General features: G+C 35.4%; 1 protein-coding gene across 15 annotated transcripts in view; it reads right to left on the bottom strand.

Annotated features, from left to right (window-relative positions):
• DST (dystonin) overlaps positions 1-24,641 on the bottom strand; it is a 385,237-nt gene that overhangs the window by 42,336 nt on the left and 318,260 nt on the right. For all 15 annotated transcript variants that reach the window (XM_010387943.2, XM_030928393.1, XM_010387944.2 and 12 more), the window contains 11 exons: positions 17,042-17,161; positions 16,740-16,847; positions 15,039-15,257; positions 10,552-10,755; positions 9,005-9,236; positions 7,905-8,131; positions 6,041-6,163; positions 5,816-5,917; positions 3,360-3,461; positions 889-1,062; positions 450-605 (listed from right to left, as the gene is read on the bottom strand). In XM_010387943.2, coding sequence (XP_010386245.2) covers positions 450-605; positions 889-1,062; positions 3,360-3,461; positions 5,816-5,917; positions 6,041-6,163; positions 7,905-8,131; positions 9,005-9,236; positions 10,552-10,755; positions 15,039-15,257; positions 16,740-16,847; positions 17,042-17,161 — 1,767 coding nt within the window. The remainder of the gene's footprint in view (positions 1-449; positions 606-888; positions 1,063-3,359; positions 3,462-5,815; positions 5,918-6,040; positions 6,164-7,904; positions 8,132-9,004; positions 9,237-10,551; positions 10,756-15,038; positions 15,258-16,739; positions 16,848-17,041; positions 17,162-24,641) is intronic.

Here is a 24,641-nt window from a genome sequence, read left to right as displayed (position 1 = left end):
TGAAAGAGACATGGAAATATGGATGCCCAGAGTGAAAATATACATAAAACCTGCAGTAGGACATTTTCAGCCTATGATATTTTAGGCTATCCCTAACAACTTTAAAAAATAGGTGACATTATCACAATGACAGGTATAATTAAGGATTTAAACCTTTAGTGTTTGCCATGCAGCCCTAATAAACTTTAGCACAAATTGCTCATCCTTATTTTGTTAGATAATAATTGCCTTGAATGAGAAAAATATTTTGAACACGATATTTTAAGAAAAATATTTTGACTATAATGTTTTAAGTTTTAAGTAGTTAACCTTTAGTTATAAATGTCAAATATGAACTTGTGTCAAAACCATAAACTTGAAACATGAATAAAGAAGAAATATATCTGAGAAATCTGATGACACTAGAAATGGACAGAGAAGAAACATAATATGCATTAACAGCTACATACATGATGCTTGGCAAGTTCAATTTCAATGGCTTTAGGGTCTCCTCCAACAGGTTTCTGCTCACTTAACAAGCCCTCGGTGTGCGTCAGCCACGTCAGGAGCTCATCCAGGGCATGCTGGAACTGACCCAATGCTAATAGAGCACCCTCCAGTTTATGCTACAGAAAAATTGGGAAGAAAATCCATTTGTAAATTTGATATTATGAATGACATGTCCATAAAACAAGGGCAAAAAATAATTGTTTCATGCTACATAAGCCCATAAACACATCCAATGAAGCCTAATCATCATATCTTTCTGTTTTAAGTTTGATGCTCCTTGTGGTTATAAAAGAATATATGAGAAGCAGAAAGAATTCTAATTTTATCTTTAATAAGTATTTTACATTAATATCTGAAATTGAAAATGTATAATTTCTTAAGAAAAGTCTTGATATTTACCTGTCTGTTGATGATTCTCTCCTCCAGGCTATCCCATATCAATTTCAGTTCCATTAATGGGTCTTGAACAGTGTGTTTGTCACTCTCTTCTGTCACTTTCTTTAGTAAAAGCTCTGCTTGATGGTTCAGTCTTTCCATTTCTATCTGCTGTTGATAGGCCTCAGACTTAAATTGCTATTTTAAAAGAGATATACAAAGAAAATATTGTTAAAAATCACTAACTCCAAACAAAAAAATCTATTGGTTATATCATTATTCTAATTCACACTACTTACTGAGAAGAGGTGATGCAAAGTAAAAATCTCACATGAGGCTTACCAATGGAAGAATTGTAGATGAAAAAATAAGGAAAATATTTTCTCTTTATTCAGTATTTTTGGATGGATAGATGTTTCTATTTATAATTTTCACATTTCATTTCATTTTATTCTCTACAATAAAAAACTAAATTTCAAGGCTGAACTTATTCCAATATCTTGTATGGATAAATGAGTTTTAAAATTATAGAAAGAAAATGAAATATATGTTGACACATATGAAAGCCAAAAAAGCCTTAAGAAACTCAAATTAGTATTTCTTGCTCTAAAACATACACACATCTTGTATCCCCTGATAATTTTATGTTTTCTGTAGCTGTGCTGTGTTTATTAATATTCCTATGCCTCACCCACTGCTGACACAGAATGTTATTCTCTATCCTACTTTCTAAGTCACTGACATAGTTAAAAATCTTGACTTTGCTGACCAACAGGTTAGCAAATAATTGCTTGTAATAGGTAACTGTCCTTTCATAAAATATTTCTTTTAATATGTAATAGTAAAAAATTCATGGCTAGCAGTCCCTTAACTTTGTTCAAAAATACATGAACAATAATTTGAAAATAATAACAAAGGTATAGTGAGCCCCTGGTATGTTCAAGTTACTTTCAACCAACTTATTGAGGAAATAATTTTATCCTTAATGTAAGCTAAAGACATAGGAATAAGACCAGTTAGTAAGACCAGGAAGACCACTGAGTTCATATGCCCTAAGTGGATGAACTAGGACCTACACTCAGATAACCTGATTTCAGAGTGAGCACTTCTAACCAGGCTGCTGTATAAAAACCACTGAGCTATATGCAAATATCCAAAATAAATTATCCACACCCGTAACTGTACATAAAGTATATCATATATTTGCCACATAAGCAGATTAAAGTAAAAAAAAAAAAAAAATCTCAATTTAGTGATAACGATAAAATTCTCAAAAAGAAAATTTGTTTCTAAATGAAATATTCTATGTCACACTTAGATGTGAAAATGCTACAATTTTAAAGCCAGATAATATTTCACATAAAATCTAGCAAAGTTCATTGCAAACAGTGTGATGTCTCTGCATATGGAGAGCTAAAATTGGGAGGGAAATAGCTGATCCCATTTTGATAAATGATTATTGGTACAGAGGAATTCAAAGAGGAAACAGTTCTGCCATTTTCACATCTGCAGATCAAGAATTAAAAAAGCAAAAATTACAGAGAACAGCTATGGAAAACAACAAACATTTACAAATCAATCATTTTGGGAAACATTCTTATATCATGGATGTGTTTTTAATTTGTTAGACTAAACGAATTACTCAGAACACTCTAAAGAAAATAAAAATGTTGGGTTAATGGGTATAAAATAAAGAAAGAATGAATAACACCTTGCATTTGCTAGCACGCCAAGGTCATTATAGTCAAAAATAATTTTTGTACAATTAAAAATAACTAAAAGAGTATAACTGGATTATTTGTAACAAAAAGGATAAATGTTTGAGGTGATGGGTACCTCCATCTTCCCTGATTTAGTTATTATATATTGCATGCCTGTATCAAAATATGTCATGTAATCCATAGATATATACCTCTACTATGTACCCACGAAAATTAAAAATTAAAAATATGTATCAGGAAAAGAAAAATGATGCTGTGGTGTATTGACAACATACTAGTGTAGTGACAACAATATACTACTGAATAAACAAGTTAAACAAGTTATAAAAATCCTTACAGTATTATCTAAATACATCTCTCTCTCTACCTGTACACACACACACACACACACACACACACACACCCCATGTCCCTAACATGAAGATATCAGAAAGGCTATAAATCAAATCTAAGAAAGGTAATCTCTAGGTACATAACATTTTGGGTGACTTCAAATAATTTGTTTTTTTTCCTTTTTATTTGTATTTTCTGATTTTTCTATATGAACAGTTATTAATTTACTATAAAAGGAAAACTATTAATAGTATTTTCTTTATTTAAAGAGCACTTATATATATATATTGTTTAGTATGTGAAAGCACTATGTACATTAAACTAGCTTTATAATTAAGCTGTCATACTTACATTGGGTAAAATAAATTGATGTAAAAAATTACGTGAATCAAGAACTTAAAATTGCAAGGAAGTCTTTGATAAATTAGCTCCCCCACATACCTTTAGCTCTTCAATCTGCTGCTTGACAGTTTCAAGATCTGTTCCGATTGGAGACATTGAAGCTAATTTACCACCTGCAATATCCACCCAGTCAAATACTGCCTGAAAGACACATTAGTCCATGTGTTGTTACAACAGTACATTTGAAATTGCTACAGTATTTCAAGTACTACAGAAAAATACAATCATAAATCTAAAAGATATTATAGAATGAGACTATTTTATAAAAAATTAACATGGTTCACCTAAATTAGTAAAAGCAGTAATATACCAAAATGGTTGTACCAAATATGAAATAGATACATACAAGTTTGCAAAAGAAATTGTTTATTCAATAGATTCTTGAAATATTATGACCTTCTAAAAAAATTCATTTGAAAACATTTATAGAAATCCAATCAGATAAAATTCTTCACTATGTGTGCTTAAAAGGCAGCTTGCATAAATACACTGAAAGAAAAAGATTCAAATCTATTTGTTCATTCAAATAAGAAATTACTGTTTAGAACTTAAGCAAAATATTTGACTCAAACCCTTAAATATTATTTAGATTAGCATTAAAATCCTGCACATATAAGTTATTAGTATTAAGATCATTATTCTGAATTACAACAGGTCTCAGACTCTCCTGTTTTTCTTATTTATTTAGGTAATAAAAATAGTCTAAAAAGGCTCAAGTCACTTTTTTTAGGTAATGAATACAAAATAAAAGCATTTTGCCATTACTCTGTCACCCAAGCTGGAGTGCAGTGGCACAATCAAATAGCTCACTGTAACCTCAAACTCCTGTGCTCAAGCAATCCTCCTACGTCAGCCTTCCAAGTAGCTCAGACTATAGGCACGTGCCACCAAGGCTGGCTAATTAAAAAAAAAAAAAAAAATTGTAGATGGGGTACTTCAGCTCTTGTTTTGACAGGACTTTGCTATCTTTCCCAGGCTGGTCTTGAATTCCTGGCCTCAAGTGATCCTCCCACCACAGCCTCCCAAAGCACTGGGATATTTTGCATTTTAATGAAGTTTCCAAACCATACAGGAGGGCGATAAATCTTGGATTTTTAAATTATCATTAGCCAACCCTGACTAAGTACTTAAGCAGCAACCTGGGAAATAAAACATATTTTACTTTACAATCAAATCTTGAAAATTAGCTTCCAGAGCTTTGACATCTAGCTACAGCTAGCTGAGCTATAGCTACTTAATAAATCAATCTGCCCTTTGCTAGCACAGGTGATGCTACTAATACATGATCGACAGGACTTACGACGGGCCTTGTTTTTCTAGTAGTGATAATGAGACTGTACAAGCCATGGTGGCTTGCCTGTGATCTCCTAAATGGTTGCATGTGGTGGCACTGCCACCTCTAGCCATGGAAGAGATCACAACCCAATGATTTAACAATGACCTAGCCTCACAGACAGGCTGGAACCCGAATTAGTTACTTGTCATTGATACCTAAGAGTAAATTATCACTTAGGTTACAAAAAAAAAAAAAAAAAGAAGAAGAAGAGGGAGGGAGAATTATAATAAAGTGTTATGTTATTTGTAGTAAAATTTTTCATATATTTCCAAAGTCCAAAAAACTTCTCAGCTGGCATAAAGCCTAGCTGTGACATTTATTTTTACAAATATAGAAATGGAATGGCATAATGAAAAAGGAAAAGATGTTCTCATCTGGGCTTTAAAAATAATATTCACTTAGTGTTATGGAAATACTTAAGCTTTTTCCATATGGTAAGAAGGATGAAAGATTAAACTCCTGCCAGCCTGTTAGGAAATGGAGCAAGGTTAAGGGAGGTAGGGAGAGAAATATACCCGAGTTGGCCTCAACTGACAGGAGAATTTTTAATATTAAAAAAAAAACCTTTTAAATGGTTAATGAACTGAATGAAAACCCTTAAGTGAAAAACAACTATTAAAACAAATTATATACATGGAAAAGAAGAAAACAGTTTTTACACACCAGATTATGACCTAACAGAAATATATTTTTGTCCATGGAGAACATTGGCTTCAAATCAAATTTCTTTACTTCTGACTTTAGTTAAACTTGGTGATATTTTTAGATAGTGTTTACTCCTTTCATCTTATTCCACTCAGAACAGAATTCAGATTTAGTTCCATTTCACTGTCTGGTGCTGAGCCATTTATAAAAAATACTGTGTGGGAACATTTACTTTCACTTAAAAAAATCAAAATATTTCTTTTCAAAGTAAATTTCACTGAATGTGTATACAGAAATGTGTTTAGATGTGTATATAAATCTACACATATCCGAAAGGTCAGAAATATCTTCTAAAAGACAAAACATGAACTGAGATACACAGGCAACTGCAGGAATAATTTGCCCACAACTGCATATGCACTGGCAGGTCTTGAGGTGGTGCCAATATGTACACATCAATTATTATGATTCCTCCTTCCAGCTAAGACCAGCACATACACTGTAATCCCCTTACCTGCAGTCCATCCTGGTACTGAACAGCAGCCTGCATTGCCTCCTCAAGTTTGTCAATCCGGTCTTTCCAAGCTTTATTTAGAGAATCCCATGCTGAATTTAACTACAAGATGTATGTTAGAACTCTTTTAGTGCCATATTTTAAATTTTCAACTACTTTTAACAAAATATTTGAAGTTAACTAAAAACTTTTTAAAAGCCATTCTCATAAGTAAGCCAGTTGTACCTCATCTATACTCTTCTTGACAATGGGTTTATCAGGCTCCCCACATGCCGCAATGAGTTCAGAACCTAGGTTAATAACTATATCCAGTTCCTCCTGTAGTCCATCTATTTCTTCCCTTATGGCCTAGAATAAGAAAATGACAGCCTTTGAATTTTAAGCAAAACCACATCAAAACTTTAAAAAGTACACAACAATATTAATGGTAGTTATTTCTAGAAGGTGGCATTCTAATCATTTTTCTTTCTGTTTTCTAAGTTTCTGCAATAAATTTTTTCAACAAGAAATATTTTAAAAGAAAAACAGCACCCTTTTAGTAACAAATGCCCAATGTTTATTATAAAGATAATATTTAAGAAATGATAAATAAGAAATACCTTAACAGATACCAAAACAAATTTTTTAAAATATCAACAATACTGCAAGGCTTAGGAAGACATTTTGGTTTCCAAACAATATACATTAAAATAGACAAGTAAAATATGAATTCAAAAACTATACAAATTAATATATCTGTTAGTAGATGCAGAATAATCTAGTTATGGATTTACATTTTATGTCATTACCCTAGATAGGACCAGGTAGGACCTGTAAGGTACAAAAATATCACAACAGAAAGGCAGTATCCTACTTTTGCTTTCATCTTCTTGGTTAAATATATTCATTCATTCAACAAACACTGAATAACCATAAACCAAGCCCTAAACCAGGCACTGGGGATACAAAGAAAAACAGATATGGCCATTCCCCTCAAGGGAATAGCAGGAAAGACAGAGGCATAAGCAACAGTAAATCATACTATGTGCAGAGTCCTTTGCATGAAGAAAGCATTATGGGAACACAGGTGCACTAACTCTGCTAAGTATACAAGAAAAGGTTTTATATGGGGGTAATAATCCAACTGAACCTTGAGTGGGCTTTGCCAGAAGAGTGGCAGGAAGGACATTCTAGAGTGAGGAAATAAGATGTGCAAATGCACTGACACTAGAAAGAGCAAAACAGTTTGTTTTGAGAAACGTCCTTTCTAATCAGTAGCAGGGAGGGAGCTCGGTAAAGGAGCAAGAGAAAAACATAATTTTGGAAACATAGGCACAAGCTAGGCTGGGATGCAAAAAGTGGCATGCCCTGATCTAGGGAGTTTGAGCTTTATCCAGAAGGCAGGGGATGCCTCTGAGTGGGTTTAGGTAGCAACAGAGTAAGAGCAGATCTAGCGGGAAGACTGGCGGCAAGGTGGGAGGCCTAGCAAGGAAAGACAGTCTGCACTTTGGATTACTTTGGAAGCTAAAAAGAAAAAGAGAGATAATGAGACCCTGAAATAAGGCAAAAACAGTGAGGATAAAGAGAAATTTTTTGTTGTTGTTGTTTTGTGGGGTTTTTTGGTTTGTTTTCTGAGACAGGGTCTCACTCTGTTGCTCAGGCTAGAGTACAGTGGCACGATCTTGGCTCATTGCAACCTCCACCTCCCAGGTTCAAGTGATTCTCATGCTTCACTCTCTAAGTAGCTGGTACTACAGGTGTGCACCACCATGCGTGACTGATTTTTGTACTTGTAGTAGAGACAGGGTTTTGTCATGTTGGCCAAGCTGGTCTCGAACTCCTGGCCTCAAGTGATCCTCCCACCTTGGCCTCCCAAAGTTCTGGGATTACAGGCATGAGACAACATGCATGGCCTGAGAAATCGTTTTAAACATACAATCTCAAAGCGAAATTTGTGGGTATACTGTATCTCCTACTGTATCACTGTACATTCCACTTTCAGAACCAAATATAAATGTTAACAGAGTAACACCTAATATTTACCCAAGGAATCTGGATTTCATTATGCCACAACTTATTTTTCTAACTTTAAATGAGATTTTCTGCTTACCTCTGCTGCTTCTTGCTGTTGTTTTACTACTGAAGGATCAATTCCAGGATCTTCTAGGTCCCGGATGAAATCTTGAGTATCTTTAATGGTAACTACCAATGACATGTGATCACACCAGAACTTTTCTGCTAGCTCCATCACATCCAGTAGTTTGGCTTCCCTTTCTTCCACCAGTGTGTGTATGTTCTCCCAAATGAAAACCATTTGGTCAAGTTTATCCTGAACAGCTGTGAAACAAAACAATATCCACAAGGCGATTGGTTAGCCCCATGGAACCAACAAAGCAGAATGTTACAGTTCACACAGAAAGTAGTGATCCAATTTGCTAAATATCTAAAACTGGACCAAGTTTTGAATGATCCCAGTCCAGTGGATATCAGTAGGTCCAAGAGTCTATGCCAAATAACACAGTATCTCTGGGTCTCCTATTCTTACCAAACCAAGGTTCTTCCTGACAAAAGTGAGCTCAGAGTAGAACCAAATTTATCAAGTTTCAAGTTCATTAAGGCTGTCCTTAATCCCAAAGGGAGTGAAGTAATCACCTAGGTACACTTTTATGCTCTCCAAATCAACAGTAAAATTTTCTGTTCAGTCCCAGGAATGTAACAATGTATGGTATGTATTTTGAGCTTGCTTCTAGAGTACTCTCATTGTGAATTTCCACTACACACATGCTCTGCCTTTCCACCCTCAGCTCATATCTCAAAGATGGCTGGCTGTGGTAGTGGTTCTCATTTTTGTGGCTATGTGACGCAGGATGCATGCTATGTAAGGTAGTAAAGTCAGTAATGAGGAAAAAACCCCAGATATAGCCTTATTAGCAATACGCTTTAACCTACTGATTTAAAAGGCCTGAGAACACATGGTCTTTGAACATATGGTATTTATACATGGTCTATGTATAATGGCATGCTTTGTATTCAACTGATTAATTTTAACAAGGGATTTGCATACACAGCCCTTCAACCCTAAACACATCACATTTGTAATACCTTTTTTAAAATGCAGCATTTTGTTATCCAATTGGACGTTGAGTAAACAGCATAAACATTTAGAATGCTTTAAAAATAAAGTTTGTTTCCCTATTCCAAAAGTATTACCTTTGGCAGATATGTCTTTATCAGTCCCCCCAGATCTAGCGATCATTTCCTCTCCCCTCTGTTTAAGAGTTTCATACAATGGCTGTAGTTTTTCCATGTCTACTGACACATTCTTATTTTCACTGATCTGTTCCTTGATCTTCTCGACCTCTGCAGAGATAGACGGCGGCTGCCTCAGACGCTCCACGATGCGTTCCAGGCTCTCCAGGATCTGATCTATCTTGTCATGGAACTAGGGGCAAAACAAAGAGATCTTTTATGGAAAAAAGATCTGTAATACCAAGTGTGAAATTTAAATGAAGAAACATTTTTTACCATTTAGTGTCAGAATTAAGAATAAATCTTAGCCTCTTTATCAACAGACCCATTCAAAAATTACATCCACCTGGTACGTGAAGACATGCCTAAAATCATGACGTATATGCACCTCTGTGTCACATGACCTATGTACAATAGACTTAGTTTCTTGTGAATAGTTGAGTGTATACATTAGGAAATGGTATATGTTAATATGCAATTGGACCAGAATGACATGGCAGCAGCATGTCTTTACCTGTTGCTTCATCCTGTTATCATAATTCAAATTAATTTAAAAAATCAAGTTCAATAAGCTGAGTATTTGTCTATTACAATGGATTGTTTCCTTCATTTTTAATGAACTATTTTGGCATCCTGAAAAGTTACATTATTTAATGTGAAATTCATGGAAAGTTTTGATTAGATTCCAGGGAATTCTTAAGTTATGCATTTCCTGAACTGAAAAATGTTAAAAAAAATTTTAACAAAAAAACCTCCCCAATGTTTTAACTTCTGATATAACAGAAGTTACAAGTTTCAGAAGTTTTTATTTACTTCATGGTTAAATACATAATCAGACACATGAGAGAATTTAAAATTTTTATTTGCAACCATAGACAATCAAAGCTATAAAAACTTGTTCATTCGTATCTATGAATGAACTTTGTTCTATACTATCTCAAAGTTAGGGAATAATCACACAGGACTGTGACATTGGCCTACTCTAACGTGCCATATCTAATAATAAAACCCAAATCTTGAAAACGGAAAATCTTTGGGTATTTCAAAATTCAACTTCTTGAAAAAAGATATTTTCAGAAAAGAAAAAACCATCAATATCCAACTTTATATTCTTTCTCTTTTCATTTAGCCTATCATTCTTTCTTCTCATTGCCTTCTCGAGAGTATTTTATTAATAATTATAACACTTTCCTTTATCTCTCCCAATGTCAAATACTGCATTCTACTCAGGATGGACACTCAATTAAATATTTGGACAATGACGACAACTGCGTGTTTCTTAAGTCATTGAAAATTATTTTTATTATATCTATAAGCAGGCAGAGAAAAATAAGGAGATAAAGGCTGGATGCAAGCACACATCACCTCTGAGGGCCACAGACATCAATACTCAGAGTTAATGTGGTGAAATGATTTTAGTTAAAATTTAATCAGGAGATCCAGGAAAATGTCTTTCTGTGCTCTGTTGTCTGCAAGAACCCAATTCTATTTCTAGTGTAAACAATTACCTGAGTTGATTGAGAAATGGCTTCATCCAGTGCCACAGCTCGCTTTTTGACATCTTCTTTAATTTGACTGTAAAGGGTGTCGGCTGCCACATACTTCTCTTGGATAGAAAAGCCTTCCCCAGGGCTCAATTCCAGTAACTGTGGCCCAGTTTTGTTCATCTTATCTATATGAGGCTTGTGTTCAGCTATTAACTCTCGCAGTTGCTATAACAAACCAAACAGCTTTTGAGTATCTCAGGGTCACACCTCCATATTACAGCTGTCTACACCTGCAATGCATCCAGCTGGCAAGAAACGCCAAACAAACCCCTCCCCATCACAAGGCATTTAACACATGATGGCTCATACAGCTCTTTGCCAGGAAGAGAGGGCCCTGACACAAAGATTAAACAACAGTCTGGTCACACCAAAGTCCCTTTAGGGTACAAAGTTGCTGGTTCAGTGAAATAATGAATCCCAGTTTATTATGCATCTCATACCAAGAACAGCACATTTTGACAAAAGCATTAGCCAAGGGTCGTATTATATAAAAGTATTCTGAACTCACTATGTCCCCAACCTACAGACACCAAGTCATATCTCATGGTGTTCCTTCTGCACACTCATGATATACACAAAAATAGTAGAAAGAAAAAGAGAGAGAGAGACAAGATGGGAGGAAGGAGGGAGAAGAGAGGGAAGAAAAAAGAATAGAAAGAAGCTCAATAGAAGTTAGATGCAATGCTGAGACAAAAACCTTAAGATAAGGAATGCTAGGGTAATGTAAGCCCACAAGCCATTGCATTTATATATATGGACTGATAGAAAATGAATGAACATGTATTACACTTTATATTTATGTATGAATCTATTCTACATATATATGATATATAGATATACATATAAATGAATATTCATTATTTTAAAATATAAAAGGCTGCAAGGGCAATCTATCAATACACAGCTATATACTGAGCATTGTTTGTAAGCCCTATTTAAGGAAAAATGCATGCCATAGGAATGTGTTGCACAATTTTGTTAGCTAATCAAGAAATACAATGATATTTATACTAGGAGGTGGGTGTAGAATTCAAGTGGAGCCCCATTCCCTTTAATAGAGAAGATGTGTTGGAAGCCTGAACACAGAATATCTACATTTCTTGGATCCCATGGATTTCAATGAGCAGTTTTTCATGGGTCAAAGCCAAAGCCACCCCTGCCTGCAGGTTTTTCTGAGGCTGGCCTCTGTGCAACATTGAGGGGGTCTTTCATTGTACTACATTATTGATTAGGTTCTCTCATCATCAGCTCTTTGTCCTCACCAGAACATGTATCTCCAAACTCCAGCCCCTCACAAAAGCTTCTCTGGGGAAACTTACTTTCAGGAAAGATAGTCTAGAGATAAGCTACCAATCTCTTCCTGCAAACTCTAATTTCCATCAGTCACCAGGAAAAATTACCAGGATGGCCACATACCTAGATTTTTATTGAAAGTGTCTAATAAAATCAATTTTGACCATTATTTTGAGAACTTATTGAGGAATTACATCATTAACTATCACCAATGTAATAAAATATTTTGAAGGTTTTCAGAAGACTGCCTCAAAATAGTTTTGGAAATGGCTAAATAAAGATGAATGTGATTTTAAAAGAAGGAAGAGTCTAATGTAGCATGCTGCACATAAGAATGTGGGAGGGCATATTTGCAATCTAGCTCCTGGGTGTCCCAGGCCAAGGTTTTATTTTTTATTTTGCATAATTAGATATCTTCATGCTACTTTACTGAATGGAAGTGGTAATGGTATATCAGCTATAGATAATCTCATGGAAAAGGAAAACTGAAGATGTTACATACGTTCTCCTGTCAATGTTCTTTCATGAACGCTTGGAAAACAAGCTTTCACTCAAGAGTTATCAAGAGACTCAAATATTTCTTGAGTTCCTTTGAGTTTAGGCAGATCTCACCTGTATAGCACCACTATAAGGCAACTTGGCTTGGCAAGTAGTGACAGGAGCCGTGTTTTTTTTTTTTTTTTTTAAGACAGTTTCACTCTTGTCCACGCTGGAGTGCCGTGGCGCGATTTTGGCTCACCATAACCTCCGCCTCCAAGGTTCAAGCAATTCTCCCGCCTCAGCATCCCAAGTAGCTGGGATTATAGGCATATGCCACCATACCCGGCTAATTTTGTATTTTTAGTAGAGATGGGGTTTCTCCATGTTGGTCAGGCTGGTCTCGAATTCCTGACCTCAGGTGATCCGCCTGCCTCGGCCTCCCAAAGTGCTGGGATTACAGGCATGAGCCACCACATCTGGCTATTTTTGTATTTTTAGTAGAGACTGGGTTTCTCCATGTTGGTCAGGCTGGTCTCGAACTCCCGACCTCAAGTGATCCACCCGCCTCGGCCTCCCAAAGTGCAGGGACTATAGGCGTGAGCCACTGCGCCTGGCTGAGGAGCCCTTTTTAAAAGGTTTTTATTTTTTTGAGACGGAGTCTCACTCTGTCGCCCAGACTGAAGTGCAGTGGTGCGATCTTGGCTCACTGCAAGCTCTGCCTCCCGGGTTCACGCCATTCTCCCGTCTCAGCCTCCTGAGTATCTGGGACTACAGGCGCCTGCCACCACGCCCGGCTAATTTTTTGTGTTTTTAATAGAGACAGGGTTTCACCGTGTTAGCCAGGACGGTCTCGATCTCCTGACCTCGTGATCTGCCTGTCTTGGCCTCCCAAAGTGCTGGGATTACAGGCCGGCCTTTTAAACCATTCTTAAACTGTTCCATGACATGGCAAGAGAACACCTACTGGCCATCTACTCAGGTATGTGCGTGCATCAGAAAAGGGCCCAAAAGGAGATGCCTTTTGCCTTATATGTGACAAAATGATTCTTGGCAACATGCTGTCATAGGAGTCCAGTCATGCTGGAGCTATGCGGTGTGACTTTCAGATATCTATCATGTGGCAACATGGCCCTTGGAGCCATTTTTCATTCCTGGCTAGAATGAACTAGATTTCCCCCCAAAATACACGGAGAAGATGCTGTAGAGCTGGAGAAGAAATGCCATCCTAGGAGACTACAAATATTCTGAAACACCAAAGCTTTTAGTTTAAACAATTTGAAAATGTGGCTACAAAGCTTTCTACCTCCTTTTATATAGACAATCACAAATTTGTTCTGAGAGCTTAAAGATTATGCAAAAAGGCAAAAAACTCAATTTTTAAAATTTCAGCTCAATAATGAGCCTTTCCATACTATTTGATGCTATGCTAAAAACGTGGCTATTCAAATCACCTCAGCATAGAAATCCATGAAACATTTTTTATTTAAAATAATTCAGTGAGTAGACATCAGATTTCTGCCACAAATAAACCTTTATACAAAAATTGAATTCTACATACTTGTCTTTCTCCTGCTGAATCATTTAGACAAAACTCCATAAGATTCCCATTCTATATTAAAGAAAGTTAAAGTGTGGTCTCTAAAACTCTCTTTTAAATAAATACTCCAGTATAGTCTTCAATGACAATTCATTAAAAAGGTAAACAAACAAGATTAATAAGTATGTCACATATTCCAAACAATGATGTAATAAACCCTGAACTGAACTTTTCTCTCCTTTCTCTCTCTCCCTTTCTCTCTCCCTCCTTCTCTCTTGGGCACAAGTGTACACACACACACACTCGTGCATATACACACATACATGCACACCATGGTTAGTCTCAGAGTACATTCCATACAGATCTGGAAGAGCAACTAGGTTCACAAGTCCATAAATAGCAAGAAATCTAGCTTTCTTTCTGACAGTCTTGAATGCGCTCTCACATAAACCCTTACAAAATTTTAAGCCATGTTAACAATTAAGTGACTGCTGAAAAGAGGGCTTCATGTGCCATTTCATACATGTTAAAAATGTGACGTAACTGTCGTTGTAAATGTGCTCCTCCTACTTTATCCATTTACAGTTACAGGAACAAGAACTTCAAAGGAGTTCCATGTACATAAGGTGAACAAAATAATCTGTCTTTACACTTCAGCATTTTTTCTTTTCATAGCTTTCATAATATTGCTATTTTGACACATTCATTATATTATACATTTTCTCCAAGCTCAATGGCTTTGTCTGTATAATCGTTCTCCCATATATTTCCACTCTGCATTTACATTCTAAATGTATAAATTTAAAACAATTCAATGTGTATAAATTGAAAGCACTTCAAAAGCTTATTTCTATAACATTTTTAAATGGGAATTTTTTTCTACCTAGATGATTTATACTGCATATTTTATACAAGTTGTGATGTAATTAATGACATATACAATAAGTCTATCCACATGAGTCTTCTCACTATAACCCTGTATAAGAAGCAATTATGAGGTAAGCAAATTACGCAGACCAGAACACAATATTCTAAAATGCCTTAATCATGTAAATGTTTAATAGCACTAAAAACCACCATAAAAATCATGATTCTCTTTTAATGGGGAATACAATATTCTCTTTCACACCAGGCTTACCCGATGTTCTTCCTGCTGCTGCCTTAGAGTTTCATATTCAAGGGCTGGGGCAGGAAGCTGAGAGATGATTGACTGTGTTTCTGTCAGCCATGGCCAAAGTTCTTCATATGTTTCCCAGAATTGGTTAACCAGGGACTGTGCCCGTTCCAGCTGCAGATACCTTTCTGAATTAATCTGGCAGATAGTATCATAGTTCTTCAGTACTTTGTCCAGTTTTTTCTAGAAAATAAAAGGATGAAATGTTTAACTGGTCAGGCCAACAAGGACACACACTCCAGAGTGCTCTGTCCAGCACACTACACCTGGACAGAGTGGGCATTCGACAAATTTATGTTAAATGAATACATCAGTAAAAGCTATTCAGATTTTAATGGTTTATATGTACAAAAGTTCACTTTATATTAAAGTGCCTCAAGTTTTTATGAATAAGACACTGAGATTTCCAAAAACAACAGGCAAAATTCTCCAGTCATTCTTACAATGGCTTCAAGATTAGAAAACAAGTCTCATATGATTCTGGCAACATTTATTTTGCAGAAAAAAAACAAAGACTACCTTTTGCAAATGAAATTGTAAAAATTTTTAGTTAACAAAGTTAATTTTTGACATATACACATATATATGTGTGTGTGTATATATATACACGTGTGTGTGTGTGTGTGTGTATATATATATATATATGGAGAGAGAAAGAGAAAGAGAAAGAGAAATGGAAAAAGAGGAATCAAGACAGAACATTGTGCCATAGTGCTATACACTGATTTAACGGGGTAGTCACAGTGATCTAGATTATGGTATAAATTATAGCAAAAACTAATAGCAGAAGATAAAGCACAATCATAACCCAAAAAACCACTCAATAACAAAGAAATTATTTCATGACAATCTGTATTTTTCACATCACAGTCTTTACAAAAATAATAAAGATTCAATTATAAACAAGCAAATTGCTATTGTAGAGTATAAATAAATATAAGAGTGCATATCATTACATTGTGCATTCTATTATTTTGTATATGGTCTACCTTAAAAGCAATGCATACTCTTTAAAATGTGATTTTAGGCATAGAGATTCCTATATTTTTTTGCCATGGGATATCTTTCCTACCAGAAGCATGAATATACATCAATTTCTTTAGGCTGCTTAGATGTTTGAATATGAATTGAACATTTTTATTTGTAGCTGGTTTTCTGCCAATTTAAAGGATAATTAAAACTACACAAACTGAATGCTTCCTTAATTACTCAGCTCGTATTTTCCCTAATAGTTTACTGTAACTTTATATAAAATGGACTTCAGCATTAGAGAGAGCCACATATTTTGGTTTTTATTAAGAGGTCCAAATGTCTCTGAAGCATATAAACAATAGTTGATACATATAAAAACAATAATTTATACTGATAATAATGGCAATAATACAGCTAACATTAACTGAATGCTTAATGCGTGCCAGTTAACCAAGGTCTCAAACCTTAATAGCTTTTGTGCCTATTCAAAAAGATTGTCCTCATAGTGATTCTCTTAAGAAATATTCCTTTTACTGTTATTCTATAAACTTGAAAAATGCCTTATTTAAACTAATTATTTTTGCTGCTTAAATGGCAGCTGTGGATAACGGAAAAGTGTTTTTCTAGGACTGAAAGCTCAACACCTGCTGTTTTTTCAAGAGTCCCACTACCAGTCCACAGACAAGATTATACCTTCATTGATTGTTTTTCCTCTTCACTGCATGCGGTCATGATTTTATGCCCAGATTTAACAAGTTCATCAATAATATCCTTGTGTCTCAAAATCTCCATGGTGAATGTCTGTGATTTACCAAAATAAAGACAAAAAATAAAACAAGAAATTGTATGACTAAAATGAAAACAATTAGGCGAGTAGTTAAAAATACCACGTTACACTAGAGGGGTCTTAAAAAGTAAATCATACAAGCACATTTTATAGACTTGGAGCACACCAGCAAATAATTTATATGGCAATTGGAAATATATTTCTTCACCTTTTGAACTTGAAGCTGAGCAGAAGTCTGTTCTTGCTCAAGCCTGATGTCACCCAGAGACATCAATTTTTTCTCTGTCTCAGTAATCCAGGATAACTCAGCATCAGCTGCTTGGTCAAACTAAACAAAAGATAAATAATTAGGTCAGCACGTTCCTGTTCCTGGTGCCAGAAAATACCTATCTACCGTTCTTTGAAATATCCTTATTACACAAGTGGAAAATCTGAGCTCGTCTCCTCATGGCATCCTAAAGTAATTCATGATAATGACTAAATTTTAAAGAAAAGAGAACTTTCCACAGAGTAATTAAACACAAGCTTTTAAAACATGTTGGATTTATAGTACTGTATTAATGATTTTAGGACAGCTAGCACTGTTGCCTTCTTTTCAGGCAGTCTTAATAATTTGCACCTTAGGAGTACTGTCCAAATGTAACAGCTATGAAAGCCAACAGCCAAGTACCATCTTTTCATCATTTCACCCATCACTTCAACTCCTATGACATGCACCTAACATTCTGCTATCAAAGTACATGGTTCCTAGCAAAAAGAATAGAATATTCCCATTTATTTATTATACTATTATGTTTATAAATATGTGTAAATATACATCTCTATATACGCAGAGTATACCCCTAAATTATTCATGTATAATTTTTAAGCATCTCATTTAATAATGGCAGAAAACATTTTTAAGAGCATTCTTAAATATTTTAAGAAATATTACTTTCCTGATCATAACAGTAATCTATAACAGTAATTTATAAGTACAGTACAAATTCATAAAGCAGAGAAAAACATATAGAAGAAAATTAAAACCTAGAATTAACACTGCTGGTACTGTAGTGAATTTTCTTTCACAAATCAAGAGAGAAAGATTTGTAAAAATGTCTGGGATGACACTGTATAAACAACTTTATATCCTGCTTTTTCATTTGTTATGAACATTTCCCAGGTCATACTCCTTTAAATATGATTTTCAAATAATACCATTATATTCTAGCATACCTGGATTTTCATTTAAGTTTTCTGCATTTTCATTATTATACAAACAACCCTATAATGAAGATACTTGTACATAAATTTCTGTTGGCATTTCTAATTAGTTCCTTAGTGTAGATTCCTAAAAGTGACTGTCAAGTCTAAGAGCATGAACATCTTCAATGTCTTCCATCGGATAAACCCTAGTGCCTTCCAGGGCCAAGCAGTTACCATAAATGGATAAAATGGGCCTGTGACACCACAGTACCGAAAACAAATGATCACTAAAATGACCTCAGTTGGAAGAATTAATGACGAATGAACATTTTGGCTATTCAAGTCCAGTACTGCCAGATCTTCTAACTTTTCAAAGGAATCTGGAAATCCAGATAGGGTGGGAAAACAGGTAGTTGGGGAGAAAGATGGGTGGAGATAAGAAACTAGATTTTTTAAAATTCACACTTTTAAAACTCTCTGCAACACTATGCCAACTCATGGGAAGATGGAGTACATTAGCTTTTCTCTGTTCCTCATGATAAGTAAACCTAAAAATCCTAGGCATTATATATAAAACAAATATAAGAAGATTCCGCAAAGTCGAGAGAAGAGGACAGAACTACCATGGAGCTTGGGCTGCCAGGAAGGACACAGTGGTGAGTTCTCTGGGATTTTCTTTTTGCCTCACGTATGTAAGACTAAATACTAGAGAAACTGGCAACCACACAACACTAATGGGTACAAAGTCCCAAAACAAGCCTGCTCTCTCTAGCCAAAGGACCAGGAAAGGAGTAGTGCAGCAAAACAGACAACTTTTAAACAATAACCACTCTATTCCAACCAAACACTACAGAAAAAATGGTTGCTCCATTCACACTCATGCCAAGAAAGGACAAATGGGGGCCTACACTTCCACCCTTGTAATGCCGTGACAAGGTCCTCAACACTCCAGCTGGGAGATGTTAGAGAATGCCAAGTAGGGAGCCAGAAGTTTCATCCCTTCTGCCCAAAAACAAGGCCCAGACCATCGTATCAGTTGAGACCATGTGGGGAGGCTGGGCTTCCACCCCCACTAAGCATTAATGAACTGCCCCTCCCTCCTCTCCTCTGGAGTGATGTCAGAGAAGGCCTAGTGGAGAGTCAGGATCTCACCACCACTCAGTGTGTCACCATCACGGCCACCCGCACTGTGGTACCAGTAGAGACCACATAGGGAGCTAGAACTCCCACTCCCACCCAGCAGAAATGACGAGCCATCTCCTAGGTGTCAACAGAGGTTGAATTGGGAACCTAGACTTCTACTTTCACCTAGTAGAACCTCCAGCTTCTTCTCCCAGAGTGGTAACAGAGGAAGGCAGCTAAAACAGAAAGCTTAAGCTCTAACACTCATAATATCATATAAGAGCCAGGAAAATCTCAAACTGAATTAAAGAAGATAATCAAACAGATGCCAATACCCAGATGACAGACATGTTAGAATTATCTGACAATGATTTTAAAGCAGCCATGATAAAAATGCTTCAATGAGTACTTATGAATGTTCATAGTTGAAACAAATGAAAAACTAGAAGGCTTCATCAACAACATAGAACATCTCAGCAAAGAAAAAGAATATACAGTATAAAGAAGAACCAAATGAAAATGTAGCACTGAAAAACGACTGAAATAAAAATCTCAGTGGATGAGCTCAGTGAAGGGGACAGAAGAAAGAATCAGTGAAGGAAAATAAATTACCACTTAGAAATAGAAATTGAAATTACCCACACTGAATAATAGAAAATAACTTAAATAAAATAATTAGAACTGCAGGAACCTGTGCAACTACAACAAAAGTCCTAATATTCATGTTGTCAGAGTCCCAGAAGGAGAGGAGAAAGAGGTTGTGACTGAAAAAGTACTTGAACATTCTTGAAATGATAACATTATAGAAATGGAGAAAAGCTTTGTGGTTGACAGAAGTCAGGGAGGATAGGATGTGATGGAATGGGTATGGCTCACAGAGCAGCATGAAGGATTCTTGTGGTGAGGGAAATATTCTGTTTCTTGACTATATCAATGTCAATATCCTGCCTGTGATATTTTACTATAAAGATGTTGCCACTGGGGAAAACTGAGTAAAGGATACAATGGGATCTCTCTGTATTGTTTCCTACAGCTGCAGGTGTATTTACAATTAACTTAAAACAGGTTTAATTTTAATAAGACATTGTATGCCTGTATCAAAATAACTTATGTACCTCATAAATATATACATCTACTATGTACTCATAAAAATTAAAAATTAAAAGAAAATATATTAAATTAAAAAATTTTTTAAAAGAAAAACAACTCTGTGGGTAACCTCTCACCTATAAGTTCCTATTTGTGTTTTCTCTCTTCGATATATACTGCCCAATTGCCCTTCAGGTAGAATGTGCTAATGTACACTCCCACAAGCAGTGTTTTGCTGTAACTTCATCAACGTGGGGTATAATTTATTTTTTGATATTGAAAATTTAATATTGTCAAGCTTATAGGTAGACTTTCTGTAATTATAAGGAAATCAAGAAAGCATTTAAAATAATCTATCTTAATCTGGTTCAACAGTTTCTGTGATGTTATTTAATTTCAAATGGAGTTATTCATTAGCAATTATTGATCAATATGAAAACAAAAGAAAAACATTTCATCAACTAATTCAGCAGCTTCAGATGTGGAGAAAGAATCCCCACGAAAAACAAGTGAAAGAGTCTTCTATGTGGATTCTTACTTTTCAAGGCATATACAATAGAGCTATAGGTAAAAACTGATTATATGATTCACTTAAAGAATATAAAAGAGAGAAAAACAGTCCAGGCCTTTCTATCTGAGGGCAAATACAGCAAGATATCTGAATAAAATTTAACAGTTATGAATTTTTTTCTTGTACTGGTTCCTGAAAAAAACATAAAGTGACACCCCACCTGTTTGTGTTCAGCCGGACAGTATTTAAATGAGTGCCCTCATAAAGAAAGTCACGCTGTGAAATATTAATATTAGTTCAACACTATATTTAAACTATATTTAACACTATATCTAAACACTCCCGTATTTAAAAAAAAGATACAAAAAACTTTCCAGCAATAAACAGTACAGTGATACCATCTAAGGTGCCAAAAGAGGAAAGCTGAAATCCAAACAATGTTTCTTTGATCAAGTCAAACATTTGCTCTGCTAAGAAAAAAAAAAAAAAGACTGCAAGCAGATATTTCCCATCTGTCATTTGAGAAAATTTTTAAATTAAATTATCAAATATTGTTAAGTAACAAAGGGAGTAGCTACAGGATCTACATTAAGTAATTTATAGTACGGCAAGGCATTTTAGGCCTATGACTCACTCAAATGACTAGTTAACGTGCATTTCTAACAGACCATAAAAATGGCTCATTTTACATGTAAGCAACATGGAGAGAAATATACTAGACCAAATTTTAGTAAATTTGTTTACTACTCATATGAGTAGCAAAATTTGACTTAATATAAAATGTTGATAATCTTGGCATCCATAACTACATTTGGGGAAATACTTTAATAGCATCAGAGTCATCGAACCACCAACTCTAGCTACTGTAACTTCTATTTATAGTTGAATTAGCATTTCAGGAATTTTCTAAAAGTTACTGCAAGACATTTTAAGTAGCTATGTCTAAATATGCCTGAAAAACACTCTCTAAAACAGTAACAGCCAACATCCTACTGAGCACATTGTTCGAAGTGCTTAACATGCAATACCTCCTTTAATCCTGACAGCTGTATCATGTGAGTACTACCATTAACTAACTCCATTTCCAGCTTAGAAAAATGAGGTAAAGGGAAGTTAACTAATTTACCAAAGGTTACTCAGGTAGTAAATGCTGAGTCTGAGATTCTAACGAAGGTGGTCTGACTTCTGGACTGCCAAATATCACAATGGTCAATATATAATAGGTTTTAATAGAGGTTTAAGGCAAAGTGATAAGCAAACCTTAACCTCAAGGACATCCTTTTTACTCCCTTCCCCTGACTGGGGATCTTATCACTTTCTTTTGATTAGCATTTCCTCCCACATTGCTTCTCATTATTTATAACACAGCCCATATTTTCCCATCCACAACACCTGGAGGGTCTAAACAAATCTCATTTCCATAGGAGATGTTTCCTTCTGGTCCTTTAAAAGAAATAAACAGGTGGTATTTTTCTCCAGGCTGGTTCCTAATGACCCAATGAGTTGTTTGCATTAACTGCACCCAAACCACCAATCCAAGGGCCTTTCTAACAGGGTTATTACGGGGCCCACTTACATAAGCCAAGCAATTAGAACTGCTGAAGAATGCTTGGGATTCCCAAACTCGGTGAGATATACATATTTTAGCAACTACTGACAACTGTATATTATAAGCAGCAAAGGATGATGAATTGCTCTAAGGCTTAAAGAATCAAGGTAGTCCGAATTCAGAACCCAAGTCTGCACATTTTTCAAGCAAAAGTGCCTTTCCCCATTTCCACAAAGCTTGTAGAAAGAAAGCAACAAAGATATGCTACTCTGTGTAGGTTTAAAATGCAGAAATACGTAGTTTATAACTCAGATAATGGTATGTATTGTAAAAGGGAGGCAGTTTAGCTCAACATCATTATTTACTAAGCTGCCTTGTCCCATTCAGATTCTTCTTAAAAGTAATGACTAGACCCAATTGCTTTAAAAAATAATACCCTTTTCAGAATATCAATGCCTGCAAATCTAGAGTGAGACTTGGGAGCCTGGTGGGTGGTACCAGCAAATGTACAAGTTCTTACTCATTCACCCATTACTGAGACTTTTCAATTATTTCTCAGATAATAACAAATAGGACCTTCACACCTATATTATGAAGGTTCAATAGCATATCTTTTCAGAGCTACGTTCCTCTTAGCTCTGAACATCTGTGTGTCTATGTAGCCTAACTGGAGGTATTTTCATTGGACAGACTTGCAGGTATTTCAAAGAAATGAAGATAAAAATACACACATGAACAACCAGAAGATATTAATGGCACTAAGATGTGTAATCTACTGGTAGTAAGATTTTTACTATATACATTGTCTTTCTCTTGCAAAAGGATTTTACTACATAAATTCTTCTCTCTCAAGAGGAAGACTGGAAGGATACAGACCACATTGCTTACATATGCTTTCTTTCATGAATTTTTCTGTATTGTTTGAGAAAATCTTGAAATTTTAAATAAGGACTGATTTTATCAGAAAAAAAAACAAAAACAAAAATCATTATTTTCCTAAAGGATATATATTTTGGATTCCGGAAGACTTATGCTGACTTACTTTCCCCCACACCTTTGGAAAACATATGCAAAACCTTGAAGAACCTGGCCACAGTTAATGACCTTGACACATATCAGAGATTACTAACCAATGAAAACTCAATCTGTGACCGTGCCCTTATTACTGTCTCACTTTACTGAACCAGCCAACCATAGTCAACTTCTCAAGAAAATCTTACTCCCAAGAGTACAGAATAATTTTCTTGCTATTTAGGGAAGATGCCAGTTCTGAAACGTTCAAATACATTTCAGTGAAAAAAATATATTTTTCAATAGTTGAATAAACTTCACAAATAAACACCCTCATTTTCCTGTAATAATGAGGCACACAAACTCCTCTGTTTAAAAAGAGTCACAAAAATACATTCCTTAAGCATGAATGCCCTCCTTCATAAAAATTTCTTAGGCAGGGCTTTTGCTATCACTGTATTTCATCAGTTGTTGTGATCCTACAGCACAGCACTAAAATGAGGAGTGGAACATTATGCTTTAGAACTAACTATAAATTCCATTTCTATGGCAACATTAGAAAATTAATTTTGGATGCTCCCACAGAATCTGCTTGATTTATGCTTCTTGCTTTTGGCTCACACTAGTGAAAGCTTAGTCGTACACCATCACAAACTCTGCTCTAAAGTACACTGCAATATCATACTACCCCCACACATAAACTTTGTAGTAAATCTGATGACTTAATGTAAATATTCTCAGAAATTTCAACTAAAGTTAATCAACACATGTATTATAAATTTCTATTTCCAGGACCCCACTCATTGCCCATAGTCTTCCCAGGGAGCTGTGGCTAAGGGCTGAATGCCTATAAAACTCTGGGAGTATACATTCTGCAGGAGTTACAGACAAATCGGAACCTATCATCTTTTCCCCCTTCTGTCATCTTCAGAAAAAAACTTCACATTACCAACAAAACTGCTTCCTTTTTAAAAAGAAAACTTTCTCTTTGCCCCAGCTTTCTATAAATGAACAGTTAATACATCCTTACATAACAATTCACAGTATTTACTCACATACAGATTAGACTTAGTCAATACATAAAAATTAATAGCAGCAATATGCATATGTGTAGACAAAAGCATTTTGTTTGGAAAGCTGGGCTGATCTTCCCAGTGTCTGACTTGGTAAGGATAAATCTGTGAAACAATGAGGCAGATGGCTGTTAACAATGTACAGATTAGCCTTGCCCTGGTGCTCAGACGTTGAAGGAGCCCAGTCAACTTCTTTTCAAATCCACCCTTTCATTTTGGAAGCACAGCAAATGAATGGAAACAGTATTAACAGGCATCTTTGTTCAGG

This window comes from Rhinopithecus roxellana, chromosome 4 (assembly GCF_007565055.1).
Source record: "Rhinopithecus roxellana isolate Shanxi Qingling chromosome 4, ASM756505v1, whole genome shotgun sequence".
NCBI classification, from domain to species: Eukaryota; Metazoa; Chordata; class Mammalia; order Primates; family Cercopithecidae; genus Rhinopithecus; species Rhinopithecus roxellana.
Note: the sequence above shows the minus strand (reverse complement) of the source record. Positions and strands in the feature narration are given on the sequence as shown.